Consider the following 23,744-nt stretch of genomic DNA (forward strand, 5'->3'; position numbering starts at 1 on the left):
CTTTATTATAGAATATAAAGTAGTTCCTAGATTCTCTGGGATTCTCAAAAAGGCAGAGTCTTAAACTATGCAATCCAACCATATCACAGAAGCTTCTTTAATTAAAACACCACTGTTTCTAATAAGCAATTGTGATGCTATGGGATCTAGAGAGAATATTCCTGTGTTTCTATGCCATTTGGGCTTTCTGAATAAATTCTGTTGAAAACCTGGAATCCTGGAATAAGATGGTGAGAGAATTCCAGAGAGACTTACCTAACTCTGAAGGTATGTATTTAGATTTCAAGAGAAAATGAGGTCAGCACCTTGGAGACATCTGTAGGTCATAAAAGCCCGAGAGATACACAGGGTTTATGTGGTCCCTGAAGAGATGTGTATACATTCCACAAGGTTAGAGTGAGACCCAGGATCCTTTCCATCTCACTTGTACACAGCAAAGGTTTTTCTCCCTCCTTTCAGGGGAAGAAAGGGAACTCAGCTGTTCTGTATAGAAGGAGAAAATCTATTTTTCTGTGTCCCTCACCAACGGAGTGTCCAGCTACATATGTAAGAGATTTTTCCATTTGGTTTTCATCATATCACCCTAGGGGTAAAAACTCAGGTGAGAGAGAATAATATCCTTATTAATTATAAAGTAACAAATATGAAATCTATCTCTGATACAGAACACCTCATGTATACAGCTGGAATTAAATTAACAGAGATGAATATTAAATCTCAACAAGTTCCTGGGACTAGATACTAGAAATTTCAGCACTACGTCCTCTCAGAACACTATACACAACCACTCTACAAACCAAATGCCTTGGGCAGGTTATTGCAAAACAGGTCCTGAGGCAGAGGTTTCTGTAGCATTTACCAGGAACACTCTCAGAAACAACCTGTAAGAAAGTAAGGGAAGTGACATAAGGTACAGGGAGATGTGGAGCTGTAATCAAAAGTAACACAGGCCTCAGGCAATCCTGTGGGGAGCTCTGGACATTTGGAGTTGTCCCAGATTTAGACCAGGAGGTTAGTCACTGCATACAAGCTGTCCTGGGGAGGGACCAGAGGTATGTTCCTCTGGCTGCCCTCCGAGGGCAGTGCCTGGAGATAGACTCAGCTGACAGCTATCAGTAGCAACATCAGGGCAACTTCCACATGAGGGTTTTAGTCTTAACAAGATCTGCACAGTGCACCAGGGCACCTGCTACCAGATCACTTCCTCCAAGCTGACATCAGTTGGCTGCCAGGCCTCCCTGGTATGCAGCTGGCCTGGGCAGGGGTGGGGGTGGGTGGGATGGTGATGTCAGGGTTGAGTGCTGCCAAGAAACCTAGGCACTTAACAGGGGCAGCAGCCTGATCAGCTTCTATGAGGAGACATATATGTTGAGCCATGAAATCACCATATTAGCAAATATTTATAGTCACTTCCGACTGATGGTGAAAGAAGACACAGACATGACACAGGAATATAAAATAAAGTTGACTTACCTAAGGTTTACCTATCTCACTATGAAAAGAAGTTAGTGCAATCAGAGTATTGCAAATCAAAATGTTGCAATCAGAATATTCAATGATTAGCAGCATTGTCCTTTAGAAGATTTGCATGCAAGTTTCCATATTCTCTTATAAAGGGGAACAACTGTAGTTGAAAAACCTTATGCAAAGTTGCGCTGAACTTTCTGGAAGTTCAAATGCTCCTCTTCTAGCCTAATGTCATATATCTAAACCTGAGAAAGTTCTTTACACAGGCTAATCTGGCTATGTGCCAGAGACTGCATCATATGAGCGTGGTAGATGCCATCAATCTAGTTGCCATACAAAATATGATAATGGAATATAGTTTAATCAGAGGGTTCATTATCAAGGGTTCATTTATCACCTTTGGCCTCCCTAGTTTAAGTGCTCTCCTGAAATGAGAGCTAAGAAAATGCAGGAGTGAGTGTATTTTGGAGTCATCCTAACAGATTCTATTCCAGTCGACCCTGAAAGTGTACTGCGGTCCTTGCAGGGTAAAAGCCAAATTTTTAAAATCCAATCATTGACATGGGTGGGGGGATGTATTTTCCAGATTAATAGTGCCATATGAGGAACCAGAGGCTGTGTCCACTTGCTCTAGTTAAAAAGACTACATCTTCAGTGGGGTTTCCACTTTACTAAGCTTACATTCATTGTTATGTATCTGTATTCCTATTCTGTTAACGTGTGTACGCAATTTAATTAGTAGTTTGTTAAAACCTATACATGCTTATGTTACTCTACAAGAAGTTATGTCAAAGAAATAATCAATCTTCCCATGTTTTCTTCCATCTGCTACTTCTATAGGTTTTCTTCTTCCTTCCTAATTACAACCCTTTAGTAGAATTCATGCCTCATATCGAAAATTACTGAGTATCATAATTCTTCTAAGTGGTAAAGATATGTCAAGACAAATGCTGGGCATAGAAGCCACAGGGCATAAATCTGCAAAGAACTAAAAAGCTAACCTTTTCAAAGAATATTGCTTCTCTCTCACTTACCAACTTTACATTTCCCTTATGGCCCTGGAAGATGGCTGGTTAGCCAGAGACGGGTAAGATTCCTCAAGGCAGGAACAACTAAGACAGGCACAGTCGCAGGGGGGCTAACAGGTGAGAAATTGGGGATCAACAGAGGTGAGGCTTAGAACCTCACCCCTCCTGTTTTGAGAGAAATCTTCTGCATCTGTGGATGTTTTGTTGCCCTTGTCTAGCTTGGATTAATACTTAGTCTATAGGCACAGACCTGATCATCTACATTTGCCCTCTTACAGCACTAAACTATGTTTTCTACCTTTATCTTGCATCTACCTACCACTTCAGCATTTTATTAAAACAAAAAAGATAAGGGAGAAATGTGGGATTCACATATAAACCAAGTATAAAAATCAAATGAATAATCATATCTGACTTGATTGTTTATAGTTCATGATGCGTGATCAAAACCGAAAGTTTCTGTGATATGACTGCCCTTGCACTGTTCACCATGTAAGAACTTATTCACTATGTAAGAACTTATTTGTTACGCTTCAGAAGAATGAAGACTGTTGAGAATTAGGCTTGGGGTTGTTTAATGATTGTGCATTGAGTCCCCTATACAAAATTTTATTGTTGTTAACAACCATTTGATCAATAAATATGAGAGATGCCCTCTCAAAAAAAAATTGTACAAAGAAAGCAAAAAGGCTCACAAACACATGGAGGCTAAACAACATGCTCCTAAATAATCAATGGATCAATGGCCAAATTAAAATGGAGATCCAGCAATATATGGACACAAATGACAACAACAACACAAAGCCCCAACTTCTGTGGGACACAGCAAAAGCAGTCTTAAGAGGAAAGTATATAGCAATCCAGGCATATTTAAAGAAGGAAGAACAATCCCAAATGAATAGCCTAATGTCACAATTATTGAAATTGGAAAAAGAATAACAAATGAGGCCTAAGGTCAGTAGATGGAGGGACATAATAAAGATCAGAGAAGAAATAAATAAAATTGAGAAGAATAAAACAATAGAAAAAATCAATGAAACCAAGAGCTGGCTCTTTGAGAAAATAAACAAAATAGATAAGCCTCTAGCCAGACTTATTAAGAGAAAAAGAGAGTCAACACACATCAACAGAATCAGAAATGACAAAGGAAAAATCATGACAGGCCCCACAGAAATACAAAGAATTATTAGAGAATACTATGAAAACCTATATGCTAACAAGCTGGAAAACCTAGGAGAAATGGACAACTTCCTAGAAAAATACAACCTTTCAAGACTGACCCAGAAAGAAACAGAAAATCTAAACAGACCAATTACCAGAAACAAAATTGAAGCGGTAATCAAAAAACTACCCAAGAACAAAACCCCCAGGCCAGATGGATTTACCTTGAAATTTTATCAGACACAAAGAGAAGACATAATACCCATTCTCCTTCAAGTTTTCCAAAAAATAGAAGAGGAGGGAATATTCCCAAACTCATTCTATTAAGCCAACAGCACCCTAATACCAAAACCAGGCAAAGACCCCACCAAAAAAGAAAACTACAGACCAATATCCCTGATGAATGTAGATGCAAAAATACTCAACAAAATATTAGCAAACTGAATTCAAAAATACATCAAGAGGATCATACACCATGACCAAGTGGGATTCATCCCAGGGATGCAAGGATGGTACAACATTCGAAAATCCATCAACATCATCTGCCATATCAACAAAAAGAACAAAAACCACATGATTATCTCCATAGATGCTGAAAAAGCATTCGAGAAAATCCAACATCCATTCATGATAAAAATTCTCAATAAAATGGGCATAGAGGGCAAGTACCTCAACATAATAAAGGCCATATATGATAAATACACAGCTAACATCATACTGAACAGCGAGAGGTTGAAAGCTTTTCCTCTGAGATTGGGAACAAGACAGGGATGCCCACTCTCTCCAACTGTTATTCAACATAGTACTGGAGGTCCTAGCCATGGCAATCAGACAAAAGAAAGAAATACAAGGAATCCAGATTGGTAAAGAAGAAGTTAAATTGTCACTATTTGCAGATGACATGATATTATACATAAAAAACCCTAAAGACTCCACTGCAAAACTACTAGAACTAATATCAGAATTCAGCAAAGTTGCAGGATACAAAATTAACACACAGAAATCTGTAGCTTTCCTATACACTAACAATGAACTAATAGAAAGAGAAGTCAGGAAAACAATTCTATTCACAATAGCATCAAAAAGAATAAAATACCTAGGAATAAACCTAACCAAGGAAGTGAAAGACCTATACTCTGAAAGCTACAAGTCACTCTTAAGAGAAATTAAAGAGGTTACTAACAAATGTAAACTCATCCCATGCACCTGGCTAGGAAGAATTAATATCGTCAAAATGGCCATCCTGCCCAAAGCTATGTACAGATTCGATGTAATCCCTACCAAATTACCAACAGCATTCTTCAATGAACGGGAACAAATAGTTCAAAAATTCATATGGAACCACCACAGATCCCAAATAGCCAAAGCAATCCTAAGAAGGAAGAATAAAGTGGGGGGAGGATCTCACTCCCCAACTTCAAGCACTACTACAAAGCCATAGTAATCAAGACAATTTGGTACTGGCACAAGAACAGAGCCACAGACCAGTGGAACAGAATAGAGACTCCAGACATTAACCCAAACAAATATGGCCAATTAATATACGATAAAGGAGCCATGGACATACAATGGGGAAATGACAGTCTCTTCAACAGATGGTGCTGGCAAAACTGGACAGCTACATGTAAGGGAATGAAACTGGGTCACTGTCTAACCCCATACACAAAAGTAAATTCGAAATGGATCAAAGACCTGAATGTAAGCCATGAAACCATAAAACTCTTAGAAAAAAACATAGGTAAAAATCTCATGAACATAAACATGAGCAACTTCTTCATGAACATATCTCCCTGGGCAAGGGAAACAAAAGCAAAAATGAACAAGTGGGACTATATCATGCTGAAAAGCTTCTGTACAGCAAAGGACACCATCAATAGAACAAAAAGGCATCCTACAGTATGGGAGAATATATTCATAAATGACAGATCCGATAAAGGGTTGACATCCAAAATATATAAAGAGCTCATGTACCTCAACAAACAAAAAGCAAATAATCCAATCAAAAAATGGGCAGAGGACCTGAATAGACAGTTCTCTAAAGAAGAAATTCAGATGGCCAACAGGCACATGAAAAGATGCTCCACATTGCTTGTCATCAGAGAAAGCTTGTCATTAGAGCAAATTAAAACCACAATGAGATATCACCTCACACCAGTAAGGATAGCCATCATCGAAAAGACAAACAACAACAAATGTTGGTGAGGTTGTGGAGAAAGGGGAACCCTCCTACACTGCTGGTGGGAATGTAAATTAGTTCAACCATTGTGGAAAGCAGTATGGAGGTTCCTCAAAATGATCAAAATAGACTTACCATTTGACCCAGGAATTCCACTTCTAGGAATTTACCCTAAGAATGCAGCACTCCAGTTTGAAAAAGACAGATGCACCCCTATGTTTATTGCTGCACTATTTACAATAGCTAAGATATGGAAGCAACCTAAGTGTCCATCAGTAGATGAATGGATAAAGAAGGTGTGATACATATACACAATGGAATATTATTCAGCCATAAGAAGAGAACAAATCCTACAATTTGCAACAACATGGATGGAGCTAGAGGGTATTATGCTCAGTGAAATTAGCCAGGCGGAGAAAGACAAGTGCCAAATGATTTCACTCATATGTGGAGTATAAGAACAAAGGAAAACTGAAGGAACAAAACAGCAGCAGAATCACAGAACCCACGAATGGACTAATAGTTACCAAAGGGAAAGGGACTGGGGAGGATGGGTGGGAAGGGAGGGAGAAGGGCAGGGAAAAAGAAAGGGGGCATTATGATTAGCATGTATAGTGCGTGGGGGGCACGGGGAGGGCTGTGCAACACAGAGAAGACAAGTGGTGATTTTACAGCATCTTGCTACGCTGATGGACAGTGACTGTGAAGGGGTATGTGGGGGGGACTTGGTGAAGGGGGGAGCCTAGTAAACATAATGTTCTTCATGTAATTGTAGATTAACGACACCAAAATAAAAAAATTAATTAAAAAAAAAGATTAGTTGTTCTAACCCATGTTCCAGACACTGTCACCTTATGGTGACTCCATGTGTGTGTGTGTGTGGTCTCAAATGTTTAAGGGTGAAAGAGTCTTTTGAGAGTGAAAATTCTGTACCAAAATATATAAAGAAACAAAGAATATTATAACTAATACTATCACTGTGAAAAATACTCATGTAGTAAGAAAAAGTAACCAGTCTCTGTCAATGACCATTCTGGCTGAAGTAATACCTAATACCACAAGAATTTTGGGTAGTTTTCTGGTCTTCACTGTAACAAAATTTAATTTGTAATGGGTCATACACATATATTCTTTCTTTTAATATAGATTTAATAAGACCATTCTCCTATAAGTACTCTAAAGTTCAATTCAATGAATAGCTGTACTATCTGTATTTTACTCAGTTGTTTTGGTACCCAACAAATATAAACTAAATTTGAAGATGTAAACTGTTTTATAAAAGGAAGAGAATGAGAAATAAAGAGATGGATCACAGCATCTGTAAATAAAGAATCAAGAGTAGAAAACCTCTCTGAGCTTCCAAGTGGGCCATGGAATGGGAACAGTGTAACTGGGGGAGTAAGCTTCGAATCCACTTCTAACTTTACTTAAAGAAGAGTTTAACAAAGCTTCTATGAATTTATGTGCTCCAAACTTGGGTGTATAGATCTGTGGGTCAGGGTTTGTTGAGTTCTTGAGACAACTCTGTGGAGTGGGGAATATTCAAGGAGAACGCCGATCCACCTACGACTAATACAAGCAGCCGAAGGCCAGGACGTCAGGAGTGCTGGTGGATGTGCTCTGCATGAGTGGAATATGAATGTATGTAGTATTTTCATATTTAAGTGACATATTTGAAGGTGTGCCGCCTAAAGATCCAGAAAAATTTTTAGGAAATCACATATTCCAAGTCAGTGGTACTACAAAGACAGAGAAATCTTTCTTGAGAGGAGCATAGCAACCCCAAAGGGCTCAGGAACGAGTGGCCATTTTGGACAGCAGAGACCTGACTACAACTCATGTGTAGGTGTCTCCAGCAATATTTATGACATTGCTAAGCTAGGCAATCATTTCTATATTGTCTTCTAAATGAGATCATAATTTTGAATTTCGTTGTTTAATATAAATAAGCAAGGAGGAGGGGGGAAGCAAATCACACCTGGAAATCAATCCTGTGAGCCAGCATGAACAGATCATGACATTCCTCACTTAACCGGTATGTGGCGGATTCTGAGGAAATGTGCAAAATCAAGCACTCAGCTCAATAAGGGCCGCCTCACGAAGCAGTCACCTTGGGGACCAACCACCAATTCTGAGGAGACTGCCATTTTGGAAAGCACATTCTTCTTTGGCAATTACCTCGAGGTGCAATTTACAAACCACACATGCACACACACACTCACACTCATGACCACACACACACAGTGTTTCATGACCTCATATCAGAGTTTGTTTTTATAGATTTAAAGACAAACCCAATAGAGATAACAATAAAACAGGTGTGCATTTTGACAACATTGAGAATATTTCTCTCATGAGTTATATGCTCCTTCCTGAAATCAAATAATAATGAGCCCCTAAATGACAAACCACAGTGATCCTTTCCCAAAAGCTGGAAGAACTTACTGGTAAGTGGCCAAGGAGGGAAGGGATGTTTTCACCAGTGAAAATTATCACTCCATCTGTGCTCAGTATTATCATAAAGCCATCCAGTGACTAATGAAGAGAGAATAATAATGTAATTAAATAGTGGAACAATAATAAAATGATAGCTTCTTTTCTAAATGCATAAATAATTATAATAGCACACTGAAAATGTACAGTGGCTCTTAATATCAATGAAGCAGGCAGAGACTTAATTAAAGTTCCATTATTCTGCCTCTTTCACAGAATCTCCTTAACCTGACGCATGAGATGTTTATCAAATGATGTGTCACTCAGACAAATTTCAATATACACCCAATTAACACAAAACTCTCCAACACAAGCTAGGAAGATTCCTGTCTGTGTGTAAGTTGTTTCACATTTAATTCAAAATCAGTTTCAAAAACGCCACGAATAGTGTGCAGGGCACTTTCATTTGTGGTTCGTTTGGTCATCTACTCATAAATCTGGGTACTGCCATTGCTTTCCTGCTATATAATGGATCAGATAGACAGACAAATGCCTCCTGGTAGAGAACAGTTAAAATGAGGAAGAGCATATCCAAAAATGTATATTCACAACAGGCCCAAGCTTGTGGAAAAGGGCAACAATCTGATATCAGAAATGACTAGAATACGGGAAGGAAAAGGTAAGGGCATGTGGGAACCTGCATTTGCTTTGGGAATATTTGCACAACCCTGATGGCATAGAGCTTCGGGGAGAGCAAGCAGAGCCCATGCCTGCGTGACGGAGGAGGTGACATCAGAGACTCCTGCGTAAAGCCAAGCCTCCCAAAGGGCAGCTCAGCAAGCAAAACAGATCTCATCCAGCAAAGGGAGACAGGAAACGCACATACCTGCCTCAGCCTCAGCTCTGGCCCCAGAAGGAAAATAAAAATGAATGTCCTGCCTGGGAATTGCTAAACAGAAGCCCACGCTCACACGCATCTGCAGCTGGAATTCACAGACTACCTACCCAGCCCTCAGCACTCCGAGCCCATTATTCAGTTCAAAGTGGTCCTGACCCCAGCTGTATCTAGTAAGAAGAAATCGAAATCATCTCTTCATAATCTTTCTAAAACCAAGGCTCACAGAATTCATGCAGATAAAGTTCCAAATAACATAAGATTATAATAAAATATTAATAAACACAGGAAGAAACAAAACATGAACAAGAGGCAGTGTAATAAAATGCAGAATCAGATTCAAAAACAGCAGATACTGGAATAATCAAAGATCAAGTCAGTAGATATAAATAAACAATATAAAATAAGTAAACTATATGATAAATAACAAACATGAAAATATGATGAAGGAACAAGAGATTCAAAACATTGAGTTTTCTGTGAAAAAAGATCAAACAAAATGTCTAGAATCATTAAAAATAAAAACTCAATGTATAGGTTAAATAGCATGTTAGAATATGGCTGGAAAGATAGTTTGTGAACTGGAAGATTGAGCTGAAGAAATGACTCAGACCAAAACACAGAAAGACAGAGGCATGGAAAAGAAGAGAAATTAAATGACATGGAGAAGAGAGTGAGAAAGTGCACTAAGCATTTTACACATGTTCACTTTATTCTCACAACTCAGTGAAATAGAGATATTTTTTTACCCATTTTACCAAGAAAGAAATCAAGGCTCAGAGACAATAAGTCTCTGAAGGACATACAGCAGGTAAGTAACAAAGACACACTTCGTATCTCCATACGTCTGACTCAAAAGACCATGATCATCCATTCAGGCTGTAGTTGGCGGCCTGTGAACTATGCGAGACTAACCACTCCCTTGGAGACAGAAATCAGAAACACCTCACATCCCAGAGGAACAAAGTAAGACCTGAAGTCTTATTCTTTAGAGTCTTAACAGTCTGTGTTGAATGCGTCTAACAGATAATTATTTAACTTTCCATTAACCTATGCAAGGACTGGTTCCTATTTGCTGTCACTCAAGACCAGTGGCTTTCAAAACTCAGTTGGCATGAGAAGCATCTCGGAACTTGATAGGAACGGAGGCTCCTGGCCCTCCGGGGCTTGAGGCTGATTCAGACAGGTTACGGTGGGCTCCCGGGAATCCGTATCATCCCCAAGCTCCCTGGGTGATTCCAACATGCAGAGTCTCCGAGTCACACTTTCAGAAACTCTGCCCTTTATCTCCTATTGCACATGTTCTACATATGAAGGAATCAAAGAAAAACCCCTCTTACTTGCAGTGTCATACTTTTGAAGTCTTCACAGCTACGGAATTGTGGAATCCAGTCAGACTCCTCTCCAGAGATTTCTGGATCGACTTCGCCTTTTTAGAAAAAGGAAGAATGCATAGAAAACGGTCACATTAAAATGATTAGTTAGCGGTATTAGACTTTTCAAAATTATAATTAATTTTATAGAAAAGATTCTCATGAGAAAATACTGAATGCTAATGAAGGCTCTGATATAGACTAAGTAAGTGCTTATATATTATCATAAACATTGAGCGTTTGCAGTTGAAAAAGACCTTGAAGATCCTCCAGCTCAATTTCTACTATATACATTATGGCCTCTCCAATGACATCATGATTTTCTGCCTCCAGTTCTTTCATTTTCTTGAATTTTTTTTTTTTAGATTTTTTAAAGTTTATTTAATCTTCATGTAGACACTGACACGTAAGAATATAAACTAAGCAAAGGAAAGGTCTTTTATTCCCTTCTTTGAGAACTGAATTCATCCTTTTCATCATTAGGCATTCAAGAATAAAAGCCTATGTGATATTCAAATAAAAGTGAAAACATTTTTAATCCCTGAAAAAGATGTAACAGACAATGTTAGAAGTTACGTGTGCATGTGTGTCTGTTACTTTCTGATGTTTAGGAATAGCCACATAGCAGACATTGACCCTATTGTTTTGTGTAGTAATTGGGAACCTTTTATTTTTTTGTGTTCTTTCCTCCCAGTTCTGAACATTGGCCATCTCAAAACAATAAACATTTTACCAATAATTTTAACATTTCCAAATTTGAAGTTGAAGTTACTATTAGAAGGTCTTATAAAAATGTTTTATACCAGTTATATGAATTCCATACAAGGGTATATTGGGGAGTTGAGCAAATTATAGAATACTAAAATATTTTATCACTTAAACATTTTTTTTGTGAGAGGGCATCTCTCATATTTATTGATCAAATAGTTAACAACAATAAAATTCTGTATAGAGGACTCAATGCACAATCATTAATCAACCCCAAGCCTAATTCTCAACAGTCTCCAATCTTCTGAAGCATAACGAACAAGTTCTTACATGGTGAACAAGTTCTTACATGGTGAATAAGTTCTTACATGGTGAACAAGTTCTTACATAGTGAATAAGTTCTTACATGGTGAACAGTGCAAGGGCAGTCATATCACAGAAACTTTTGGTTTTGATCACGCATCATGAACTATAAACAATCAAGTCAGATATGATTATTCATTTGATTTTTATACTTGATTTATATGTGAATCCCACATTTCTCCCTTATTTTTTTAATTAATCTTTTAAAATAAAACGCTGAAGTGGTAGGTAGATGCAAGATAAAGGTAGAAAACATAATTTAGTGCTGTAAGAAGGCAAATGTAGATGATCAGGTGTGTGCCCATAGGCTAAGTATTAATCCAAGCTAAACAAGGGCAACAAAACATCCAAGGATGCAGAAGATTTCTCTCAAAACAGGGGGGCTGAGGTTCTAAGTCTCACCTCTGCTGATCCCCAATTTCTCACCTGTTAGCCCCCCTGCGACTGTGCCTGTCTTAGGTTGTTCCTCCCTTGAGGAATCTTACCCGTCCCTGGCTAACCAGCCATCTTCTGGGGCCTTACAGGGAAATGTAAAATTGGTAAGTGAGAGAGAAGCAATATTCTTTGAAAAGGTTAGCTTTTTAGTTCTTTGCAGATTTATGCCCTGTGGCTTCTATGCCCACCATTTGTCTTGACATATCTTTACCACTTAGAAGAATTATGATACTTGGTAATTTTCGATATGAGGCACGAATTCTACTAAAGGGTTGTAATTAGGAAGGAAGAAGAAAAGCTATAGAAGTAGCAGACGGAAGAAAACAGGGGAAGATTATTTCTTTGACATAACTTCTTGTAGAGTAACATAAGCATGTATAGGTTTTAAGAAACTACTAATTAAATTGCTTACACACATTAACAGAATAGAAATACAGATACATAACAAATGCAGACCTACAATTACCAGCCATATCCAGTGAAACCACGAAAACCAGTTAGGTACCCTAGGCATTTGTGAAAACTTATCAATGATATGATGGATATTGTCTAACTGAATTTGAATAGTTTGAGAAAAATCAGACAAATTAAAACAACACATTCCTGGGAACTGTTCACATCACATATGTTCCTTTAACACTAGATACTCTATAGTTGCATGATTTTGGAGCACTGCAACTGGCACTTCTCCTTATTCTTGGTTGAGTTCAGACAATATAGATCCAGCCAAATTTGTTGTTTTACTGTATGCACAGGCCAGCTTAGATATCTCCTTCTTCATTCCAATGGCAAGTCCAGGAACCGGGGGGATGAATGCAGCTACAACTGCAACAGCGCCAGGATCTTTGTTGAAGTCTTTTGATGGTCATCTTCTGGAATGATTCTTCCAGAGGATGTTGATGTTGGAAGTTCTTCTTCATATCGTATCTTAATTCGTTTTCTAGGTAGCCAAATTAGGCTTTGATCCTCTGTATAAACACAAACAAAGCTTTTGTCCACACTTTGATATGACCCTTATACCATTGTGAAGAACCTATTGGAGACCACCACACAGGAACTGAACTGCTTTTTTTTTTTAAGATACAGAAATATTATCAGAAAAATGCACTTCCATAGCTGATCATCCGACACCCTTTAAAAGATCAAAATTAAGGATATGTAAAGCATGCATTAATCGTTGATTTCTAGTTAATTTTATCCTATCAGGGAGTAATTACCCCCTTTTTTGTTATCATTAATCTACAATTACATGAAGAATATTATGTTTACTAGGCTCTCCTCTACACCAAGTCCCCCCCACAAACCCCATTACAGTCACTGTCCATCAGCATAGTAAGATGTTGTAGAATCACTACTTGTCTTCTGTGTTGCACAGCCCTCCCCTTTCCCCCACCCCCACATTATACATGCTAATCATAATACCCCCTTTCTTCTTCCCCACCCTTATCCCTCCCTATCCTCCCATTCTCCCCAGTCTCTTTCCCTTTGGTAACTGTTAGTCCATTCTGTTAGGTAACCCTGGTCACATTACTTGACTTCCCTAACTTGAAGTTTCCCCTTTTGTAAAATAAGGATAATAATATACTCTTTGTGAAGAGCCATGAAGGTTAAACAACATAATACAGTTGACCCTTGAACAATGCAGGACAGGGGTACCAACTCCCCATGCAGTTAAAAATTCACATACAGCTTTTGACTTCCCCAAAACTTAACCAGTAATAGCCTACTGTTGACCAGAAGCTTCACTGATAACATAAACAGTCCTTTAACACATATTTTGTATATTATATGTATTATATACTGTATTCTTACAGTAAAGCAAGCTAGAGAACAATTTTCAAATGGGCACAAATCTCCAAAATGTTTACAATATATGTATTGAAAAAGTCTGCATATAAGTGGACCAACACAAGCCTATGTTGTCAAGGGTTAACTGTAGTAAAACTGCCCAGCCCCTTGCAGGCTGAACAACACATCCCTCCAGGAAAACTTGGTGAAAAAAAGAGTAAAAAGAAAAGAAGAATAAAACCAGGATTTGACTTAATGAACTAGACAGTCATTTTACTGAAACACTTTTATATAGAGATAAAGCAAATGACCAAATACATTAACTGCTATGCAGTAAGGTAAATTTTTTTCTAGAGGTCATTTGAAGAAATCCTCGGAAGAAAATGTTTGATATAAAGAAAATCTGTTTGTCATATCTTCAAACACTGTAACTGCAGTGTACCAGAAACTTATCACAAGAATGCCACATGCCCATGAAAGAAGAAAATGTATCAGCAGACAGCACCCACTTTAGTGGCTCTGGGCTCAAGGGTATGGCTTTTGATTACTCTTTGCCTTTATAGCCATATGCCCACACCTTTTGTCATAAGCCCATCAGCCTTGATGCTGTCACAGTAGATAAATCAGCAGTGGTTCTGATATCAGGCAGGAAAGATAATCACTTTTTACCACATTTTGGAGTAAAGCAACAAGCTATAAGCTCCTCTCAGGAGCAAGGAGCAACCACTCCAGCCAAACCAAAGAATCTGTATCTGCCATTCTAGCTAGCTATCAGAACTTCGCAAAGTGGCAATTTACTTTCAAGATATCACACACATACATCCCTTACTATATTTTACCGATCGTGCATACCAAATGTTCTTCACTAAAAATGTTCACAATATAGCAAAAGAAAACAGAGCAACATAACAAAACTTCATCTGCAGCATGATCTAAGTTATCTGGGTATGTTTGGGTGTATGTATTAAATGTGTATATAAAAAAAGACTATTCATGTAAATGTACATCTAATCAAAGACTGGAAGAGAATACATAAAAATTTAATAATAGTTACCTCTGGATAGTGATTCTTATTTTCTTCTATATACTTTCCTGTATATTTTAAGTTTTCTACAAGAAGCACATTAGTTTTGTTCACATAATTAATAATAGATACAACTGTAAAAGACAAAAAGTTTAATGATAAAATTCTTTAATAACATGAAAGACAGACAGGCCAAATTCTGAACTCCAGATGGCTTGATATTATTAAATTTTCCTCTTCTGTAAATTTAGAGTTGTAAAGTCCTTTCTACCTCTAATTTTCCACAACTCACACTTAATGGCTGTGATTAAGAAAACGGAGACACGTATCTCTGCTTTGACAAGTGTAGACTTTCTTTGTATTTATCAGCATTTTATTCAAATGAATCAGGTTAATATATATCATTCACTTCAAACTGAGTGAGGTTACTTTGCTACCAAGAAATATTTTTGAGTATCATAGTATTCCTCATAGGACAGATTCATTATTATCACAGAGAATCAAATAAAGGTGGGGTGATCTAAAATACAACTGTTCATGCTGGAAAAGAAAAGGACCAAAATCAAATGAGAAAAAATGTATAAATTGGCATTAGAAGATCGAAAGTGACTTTGACTATGGAGCAAAAAAATAGGATATTGCTGGATGGTGGGATTATGCATGATTTTTATTTTTATGATAAACATTTAAAGCTCTGCAATAAGGCAAAATAGAAAAGTTTATTTTTAAAGTTAAGCTAAATAATAAATTATGTTTACTGATCTATCATACTAGACTAAATTCTTGCTATGCTGATAGTAGCTAAAATTAAGGGGTAACAGCTATGGATGAGGTCTATGTTAAAGGTGTAAACGTATGATTTCCAGTTACCATAACAAAACTAAAGCTCAGGGAGATTAACCTGTATAATATTCCATCAAGCCAGAACAAAGAACTAACACAATTTTTTTTGCAATTACCAGAACAAACAATTCAAAACCTGGCCTGGCTGACTCCATATCCCAAGTTCTAGCCTTCCACTTTACCCTTCAGCTTCTCAAACCAAATGACACTTATATGACTAAACACATCAAACCAGCCAGGTTTTCATTTGGTAAGGAATTAGGAAGGAAGGACTAAGGGAAAAGACAATTTATGAAGTTGCTGTTACTTTCTCGAAAAGGACATTAGTCAGCACTTGTTCCTTTATTATATCAAACATAATATCTAAAAACATGCGAGTGATGTCAACTTGCATCAACAGATGCAGATTTTTACAAATGTGAGCTATTGGAAAATATTAATTTTTAAATCTTTTTTTATATTCAGTTACACAAATATTACTTTAGGAAAAAACAGGAAGGTGCAGAATACCTCAGACAAGCCACCATATTTCTCACAACTCTCACGGCAAAGCCAAAGGACCAGCGGTGCCGCGTAATCTGGCTTCAGAGTTTCCTGAAGATATGAAACAAGTGCAAAAAAAAAAAAGTTTTAAACAAGAGTATGTTCATATTTAACCAATCATTTTACTCTCTGAAAATTTCTTACTTTTAAAATAAAAGGTAATTCAGAGATTTTCTTAATAAAAAAATGAGATATTCATAATTAGTCTCACATTCAAGGCTTTAGGAAGAACTTTGTCATCCCACTGGAAATATTCCTGAAGCTCTCTTCAGCTTTTAACATTGGAAGGCATCAGACATACCTTCCCAAGATGGGGAACATACTATTCCAGCAAACACAGGTTACAGCTGCCTACTCAAGACTGAGGAGCAAAGCTACATAGAACGTGAGGAACTTAGTTCTCATTTTGCTCTCCCAGAGATTTAACCAGATGCTAGAAAAGTACAAAATACCCTTGAAACTGTAAAGCCAGTAAGACAATGGACCTTGCAGCCATTACGCATGAGTTACAAAATATAAGAAGCATTTTCCCATTGCATTCCTTCTGTGAACAACTTAATAGCACAGACAGGCACTATGCAAGGAGTATGAAGTGTGTACTGGATTGTACTGAGGGCCCTGCCAGGTAGGCAACATAGGACTTGGAGCATATCACTCAACATCCATGGACACTTGTCTTCATCAGTAAGACGGGCAGATAAGACGCTCTGCCTGCTTATTCCACCAACTTGTTCCAAGGCTCATATGAAATACAGTTTATATACCTTATCATCATTAAGCATCAAATAAATGCAAGTTTTAATTGAGAAATGACAAAATGTAATTGTATATTAATATGCTAAAGGAACAAGGACAGCATTTACAGTCCCTGTAAATTAAACAGCAGTGACAAACACTTTTCACTTTACAGCCTCTGAAAGCTCTCAAGTATGCAAAAACTCCAGTGGCATACGGTTCTCCATTTTGTGTTACACACGAGACGAAAACCAAAAGTAGATGCCAATCGTCTCAAATTACAGGATAAGATAAATTCTTAACCTACACATACCTCTCATCTCACTACATAACCTTCTAATTTCCCTTATATATCAACTGACAAAATGGTAAGTAAGGGAATATTTAGGTAGAGAGCAGATGTCTGAGCTATCTTTATACTGAATGAAACAAAAACATACCTAAGAAATCCATATGAGCAGGTAAGAAAAAAGAAGAAAACAGCATAAACCACATAGGGAAAATACTTCTGCCTTGCATCTTATTTCACAGATTATCCCTAATAATGTAAGTAAACATTCTTGCTTTCCAGGTCAATAACATATTCCCCAACCTCCCAGGTTAACTAGCACCTTACTAAACTCACAAACAAAAACAAGGCTCAAGAGGTAAGTGAAATTCCTGAGAAGTCTCATAGCTAACAACAAATAAAGTTATGTGAAATCAAAATTAGATCTTAAAGAGTTTTTTTTACTCGATCCAGTACTTTTTCCCACATTTCTAGGTGGTAGGATTTCTAGCATTTCTGTGAATAGGTACTCTGAAAAACCCTTCTGCCACCAGAAATTAGAGTTTTGAAACATTGCTGAAATGGAGAAAGTGTCCCTCAAAAAGAAATAAGGAAGAGGTGAAAAAAAGATGGTGGCATGAGAAGTGAGGCAGAAATCTCCTTCCAAAACCACATATAATATGAAAATACAGCAAATACAACTAATCCTAAAAGAGTGACCAGAAATAAGATTACACCAGCAAGCCTTCATCTGGGAAAAGAGAACATCTCATGGAAAAGGGTGAAGTAACAAACCCGTGACCTGGCCGACCCAAGACCTCGGCCCACGCCAGCTCACCCATAGGAGGAAGAGAAACAGAGGCAGAGGGAGTAGAAGCCCAGGACTGGTAAATACCCAGTCCTGGAGATCTACTCTGGGAGCATAAACCCACATTGCATGGTGCTCTGGAGATTAGAGGGGTTGAAAAGCAAAGTCAGAGACTGAGATTCCAGTCACTTGTGGAGAACAGGTTCCCACAACCGGCTGCTCTGGGACAAAACAAAGGCAGGTGCTTTGACAGACTTTCCAACAGTGATGGAGCGGCTGAAGGGGCAAGGATTACACAGAACTTGCTGCTCAGGAGAAGGAACAGGTGGACAAAATCATCCCAGCACAATCAGCCCAACAGGTTGGGAACTTTCAGGAGCTTCAGGGGCTCCATTCGCCTGGCTGGCAATGCAGCCCTGAGGCCCTCCACTGTGATAAGCACTCTGCTGCTCCTTCCTCCCAGCTGGCACCTGTGTGCAAACCTGCTGCTCCTAGCACTGCTCCAGGCCACCCAGAGGTCAGCCCCAACTAGAGCAACTACACAGGCTTAACGCAGAGGCTGCTCCCTGTGTGCAGCTCACTGGCCCTGACAGAGGCAGGCAGGCATAGAGACTGGGAAGCAGGAAAGAGATCTCTCCTTAGGATAGGCATTGGCACCCCTTGCCTGAAACCATGGCTATTGCTCCAGGTGCTGGGAAGCTACGAAGAGCAGAGCTTTTGGGCATTACATACATGGTGCCGCCTACACAAACCTAGTATTTCTCATTATCCAATAGGATTATGAAAAGGCAGAAGAACCTTGTTCACTCTCAAACCCCTCAAACACCAGAAATAGGGATCAGTGAAACTGAACTCAACAATCTTTCTGAAAAATAATTCAAAATAAAAGTCACAAGCATGCTAATGGAACTACATAATAATATTCAAGAGCTTAGGGACAAACTTAAGAGGGACAAAGACACTTTCAAAATTACAACAGCTGAAATGAAGCATACAATGGAGGGATTTAAAAGCAGACTAGATGAAGTAGAGGAGACAGTACATGGAATAGAAATTAGAGAAAAGGAATACAAAGAAGCAGAGGCTCAGAGAGCAAAAAAGGTCACTAGGAATGAAAGAATATTAAGAGAACTGGGTGACCAATCCAAAAAGAACAATATTCACATTATAGGGATATGAGAAGAAGAAAGAGAAAAAGGGATAGAAAGTGTCTTTGAAGAAATAAATGCAGAAAACTTCCCCAATCTGGGGAAGGAAATAAGTCTCTCAGGTCATGGAAGTACACAGATCTCCTAATGCAAGGGACCCAAGGAAGACAACACCTAGACATATAATAATTAAAATGGCAAAGATCAAGGACAAGGACAGAGTATTAAAAGCAGCCAGAAAGACAAAAAAGATCACCTAAAAAGAAAAACCCATCAGACTATCATAAGACTCCTCAGCAGAAACCTTACAGGCCAGAAGGAAGTGGCATGATATATTTAATGCAGTGAAACAGGAGGACCTCAAACCAAGAATACTCTATCCAGCAAGATTATCATTTATATTTGAAGGAGGGATTAAACAATTTCAAGATAAGCAAAAGTTGAGGGAATTTATCCCCCACAAACCATCTCTACAGAGTGTTTTAAAGGAACTGCTCTAGATGGAAGTGATCCTAAATCTAAATAGCTGTCACTAGAGAAAATAAAACTATGGTAAGGGAAGCAGACCAATTAATTACTAAGCAGATTTAAAATTAAATCAGCTACCCACAAAGCCAGTCCAGGGATACACAAAGAGTAAAGAATATGACACCTGACACATAAAGAGTGGAGTGGAAGAAAAGGAAGGAAGAGAAAAAAAAAGAATCTTTAGATTGTATTTATAATGGCATAATAAATGAGTTAAATTAGACTGTTAGATAGTAAAGAAGCTGCACTTGAACCACTGGTAATGAGGAATCCAAAGCCTGCAATGGAAATAAGTACATATCTACTGATAATCACCCTACATGTAAATGGACTGAATGTACCAAGGAAAAGACAGAGTTCCAGACTGGATAAAAAAACAAGACCCATTGATATGCTGCCTAAATACAAAGACTAAAACTGAAGGGACAGAAAAAGATATTTCATGCAAACAACAGGGAGAAAAAAAGCAGGAGTTGCAGTACTTCTATCAGACAAAATAGACTTCAAAACAAAGGAAGTCACAAGAGACAAAGAAGGACATTACATAATGATACAGGGGTCAGTCCAATAAGAGGACATTACCATTATAAACATATATGCACCAAACATAGGAGCACCCAAATATGTACAAAAATAGTAACAGAATTAAAGAGAGAAAGAATGCAATGCATTCATTTTAGGAGACTTCAACACACTACTCACTCCAAAGGACATATGAACCAGACAGAAAATAAGGATACAGAGGCACTGAACAACACATTAAAACAGATGGATCTAACAGACATCTACAGAACACTCCACCCAAAAGCAACAGGATACACATTTTTCTCAGGGGCACATAGAACATTTTCAAAATACATCACACACAAGGCCACAAAAAGAGCCACAGTAAACTTAAAAAGATTGAAATCCTACCAACCAACTTCTCAGGTCACAAAGGTATGAAACTAGAAATAAACTGTGTGAAGAAAACAAAAAGACCCATAAACACATGGAGGCTTCACAACATGCTCCTAAATAATCAATGGATCAATGACCAAATTAAAACAGAGATCAAGCACTATATGGAGACAAATGAAAACAACAGGTGAATGCCCCAACTTCTGTGGTATGCATTGAAGGCAGTTCTAAGAGGAAAGCATACAGCAATTCAGGCCTATGTCAAAAAAGAACAATCCCAAATAAACCATGTAAACTCACAATTAATGAAACTGGAAAAAGAACAACAAATGAGGCCCAAAGTCAGTACAAGGAGGGACATAATAAAGATTAGAGAAGAAATAAATAAAAGTGACAAGAATACAACAATAGAAAGAATTAATGAAACCAAGAGCTGGTACTTTAAGAAAATAAAAGAGATAAACCTCTAGCTAGACTTCTCAAGACAAGAAGAGCGTCTACACACATAAACAGAATCAGAAATGAGAAAGGAAAAATCACTACAGACACCACAGCAATACAAAGAATTATTAGAGAATACTCTTAGAAGAAAATAAGGCAAAAAACTCTTTAATATAAACATGACCAACTTTTTCATGAACATATCTCCCTGGCCAAGGGAAAGAAAAAAACGAACAAGTGAGACTATATCAAACTATAAAGCTTCTGTACAGCAAAGGACACCATAAGTAGAACAGAGGCATTCTACAGTATGGGAGAATATATTCATAAATAACATATACGATAAGGCATTGACATCCAAAATATATAAAGAGCTCACATGCATCAACAACCAAAGAGCAAATAACCCAATTAAGAAATGGGCAGAAGATCTGAACAGATACTTCTCCAAAGAGGAAATTCAGATGGCCAACAGGCACATGAAAATATGCTCCACATTGATAATCATCAGAGAAATGCAAATTAAAACTACAATGAGATATCACCTCACACCAGTTAGGATGGCCAACATCCAAAAGACAAACAAAAAATGCTGGCGAGGATGTGGAGAAAGAGGAACCCTCCTACAGTGCTGGTGGGAATGTAGATTAGTTTAACCATTGTGGAAAGCAGCATGGAGGTTCTTCAAAAAACTAAAAATAGAAATATCATTTGACCCAGGAATTCCACTCCTAGGAATTTACCCTAAGAATGCAGGAGCCCAGATTCAAAAAGACATATGCATCCCTATGTTTATTGCAGCACTATTTACAATAGCCAAGAAATAGAAGCAACCCAGGTGTCCATCAGTAGATAAATGGATAAGGAAGATGTGGTACATTTACACAGTGGAATACTACTCAGCCATAAGAAAACAAATCCTATCATTTGCAACATGGATGGAGTTAGAGGGCATTATGCTCAGTGAAATAAGCCAGGTGGAGAGAGACAAGTACCAAATGATTTCACTCATCTGTGGAGTACAACAACAAAGCAAAAACTGAAGGAACAAAATAGCAGCAGACTCACAGAACCCAAGAATGGATTAACACAGTTACAAAAGGGAAAGGAACTGGGGTGAGTGGGTGGGAAGGGAGGGATAAGGGAATTAAGGGGCATTATGATTAGCAAGCATAATGTAGGGGGTGGGGCACAGGGAAGGCAGTATAATAGCACAGAGAAGACAAGTAGCGACTTTATAGCATCTTACTACGCTGATGGACAGTGTCTGTAATGGGGTATGTGGTGGGGACTTTGACAGTGGGGGAAATCTGGTAACCACAATGTTGCTCATGTGATTGTATATCAATGATACCTTAATAAAAAATAATAATTTAGCATTATCTTAAGTTTAGCATTTGAATATTCTATGACTCAACAATTTTACTTTTAAGTAAACTACCCACAGAAAAATTCCTGTTTGTGTGAACCAGAACACATGTATGAGAAGACAACACTGTTCAAAAAAACAAACTTAAAACAATTCCAGATATCCATCAATAAGAATTATAAAAATTCACAAAATGGACTACTATAAAGCAGTAAAAGTGAATGAACTACAGCTATACATAGAAAAAGTTAATTTCAGAAATGTAATACTGCATGGAAAAAACAAAGAGCAATTCCCAAAGGAATACAGTATATTGCAATTCCATGAGGATCAAAAAGTAAGCAAACAAAATGACAAAGTATTCAGCCATGTATTAATCCCTTTTTTAAAAAGTAAGGTAATGAAAACTAAACATTTTCTTTAAGTGATTACTTCTGAAGGAAGCAGGTATTTTGGCATGAAACGATAACAAAGACACAAGCTCTTGGTAATGCCCCAGCTTTGGGGTGCATAGCAGCTACTCTGCAAGATGGCCCTAATGAACCCCATCTCTTATTCACCCTTTTCAGAGTCGCCTCACGCAATGTACCAGGGTTGGTAGTCTGTGTGACCAGAGGGATAGGTCAGAAGAGATGGCATGTCACTTCTGAAACCAGTTTATAAAAGATTGCAACTTTTGCCTTGGGGACTATTGGGAAAAGCCAGCGCTGCCTTACCAGAAACAATCCTACGGAGAAGCCCATTCTGTGAGAAACTGAGGCCTCCCAACAACAACTGGGAAGCAATGGAGGCCTCTTGCCAACTGCTGTGGACATGCAGGAGCTTGAAAGCGGAGCCTCCAACCCAGCCAAGCCGTCAAATAACTGGAGTCTCAGCAAACATCTTCACTGAAACCTCATCAGAGACACAGAAGCGGACCTTTCCAGCTAAGCCACTCTGGATTTCTGACCCTAGAAACTCGGTAAGATAATGTTTGTGGTTTTCATCCACTAAGTTTGCAGTTATTTATTACAGAGAAGTAAATAATTAATTACTTAGTATTAATTACTATAGATTGGTATTCATTCTAGGATTATGTTTTATTTCATGTAAGAAATATGTAAGTTACATACACTACTTTCCATTTATTTCAAATACATTTCAAAGGGGGAAATGAAATTGCAAATATCTCTACACATTGCTCATAGCATTTGGTTCTTTAAACAAATAATTCATTTGATAGCCTGTAAATGGATATTTCAGAGGAAGAGAAGAAAAACTGCGGGGCAAAGTGAGTTTTCAGCTTTTTTTTAACTATAGAAGAGTAATAA

At 37.9% G+C, this 23,744-nt stretch overlaps 1 protein-coding gene across 2 annotated transcripts in view; it reads right to left on the bottom strand.

The window, feature by feature from the left end:
• LOC118971463 (peroxisomal multifunctional enzyme type 2-like) overlaps positions 1-23,744 on the bottom strand; it is a 57,339-nt gene that overhangs the window by 726 nt on the left and 32,869 nt on the right. The window contains exons 7-8 of one of the 2 annotated variants that reach the window (XM_073219955.1): positions 10,501-10,589; positions 8,278-8,367 (exon numbers count right to left, since the gene is read on the bottom strand). In XM_073219955.1, coding sequence (XP_073076056.1) covers positions 8,278-8,367; positions 10,501-10,589 — 179 coding nt within the window. Of the gene's footprint in view, positions 1-8,277; positions 8,368-10,500; positions 10,590-11,374; positions 13,008-23,744 lie in introns of those variants that run through there. The other variant, XM_073219956.1, reaches the window with a different exon arrangement.

Source organism: Manis javanica, chromosome 13, assembly GCF_040802235.1.
Source record: "Manis javanica isolate MJ-LG chromosome 13, MJ_LKY, whole genome shotgun sequence".
NCBI classification, from domain to species: domain Eukaryota; kingdom Metazoa; phylum Chordata; class Mammalia; order Pholidota; family Manidae; genus Manis; species Manis javanica.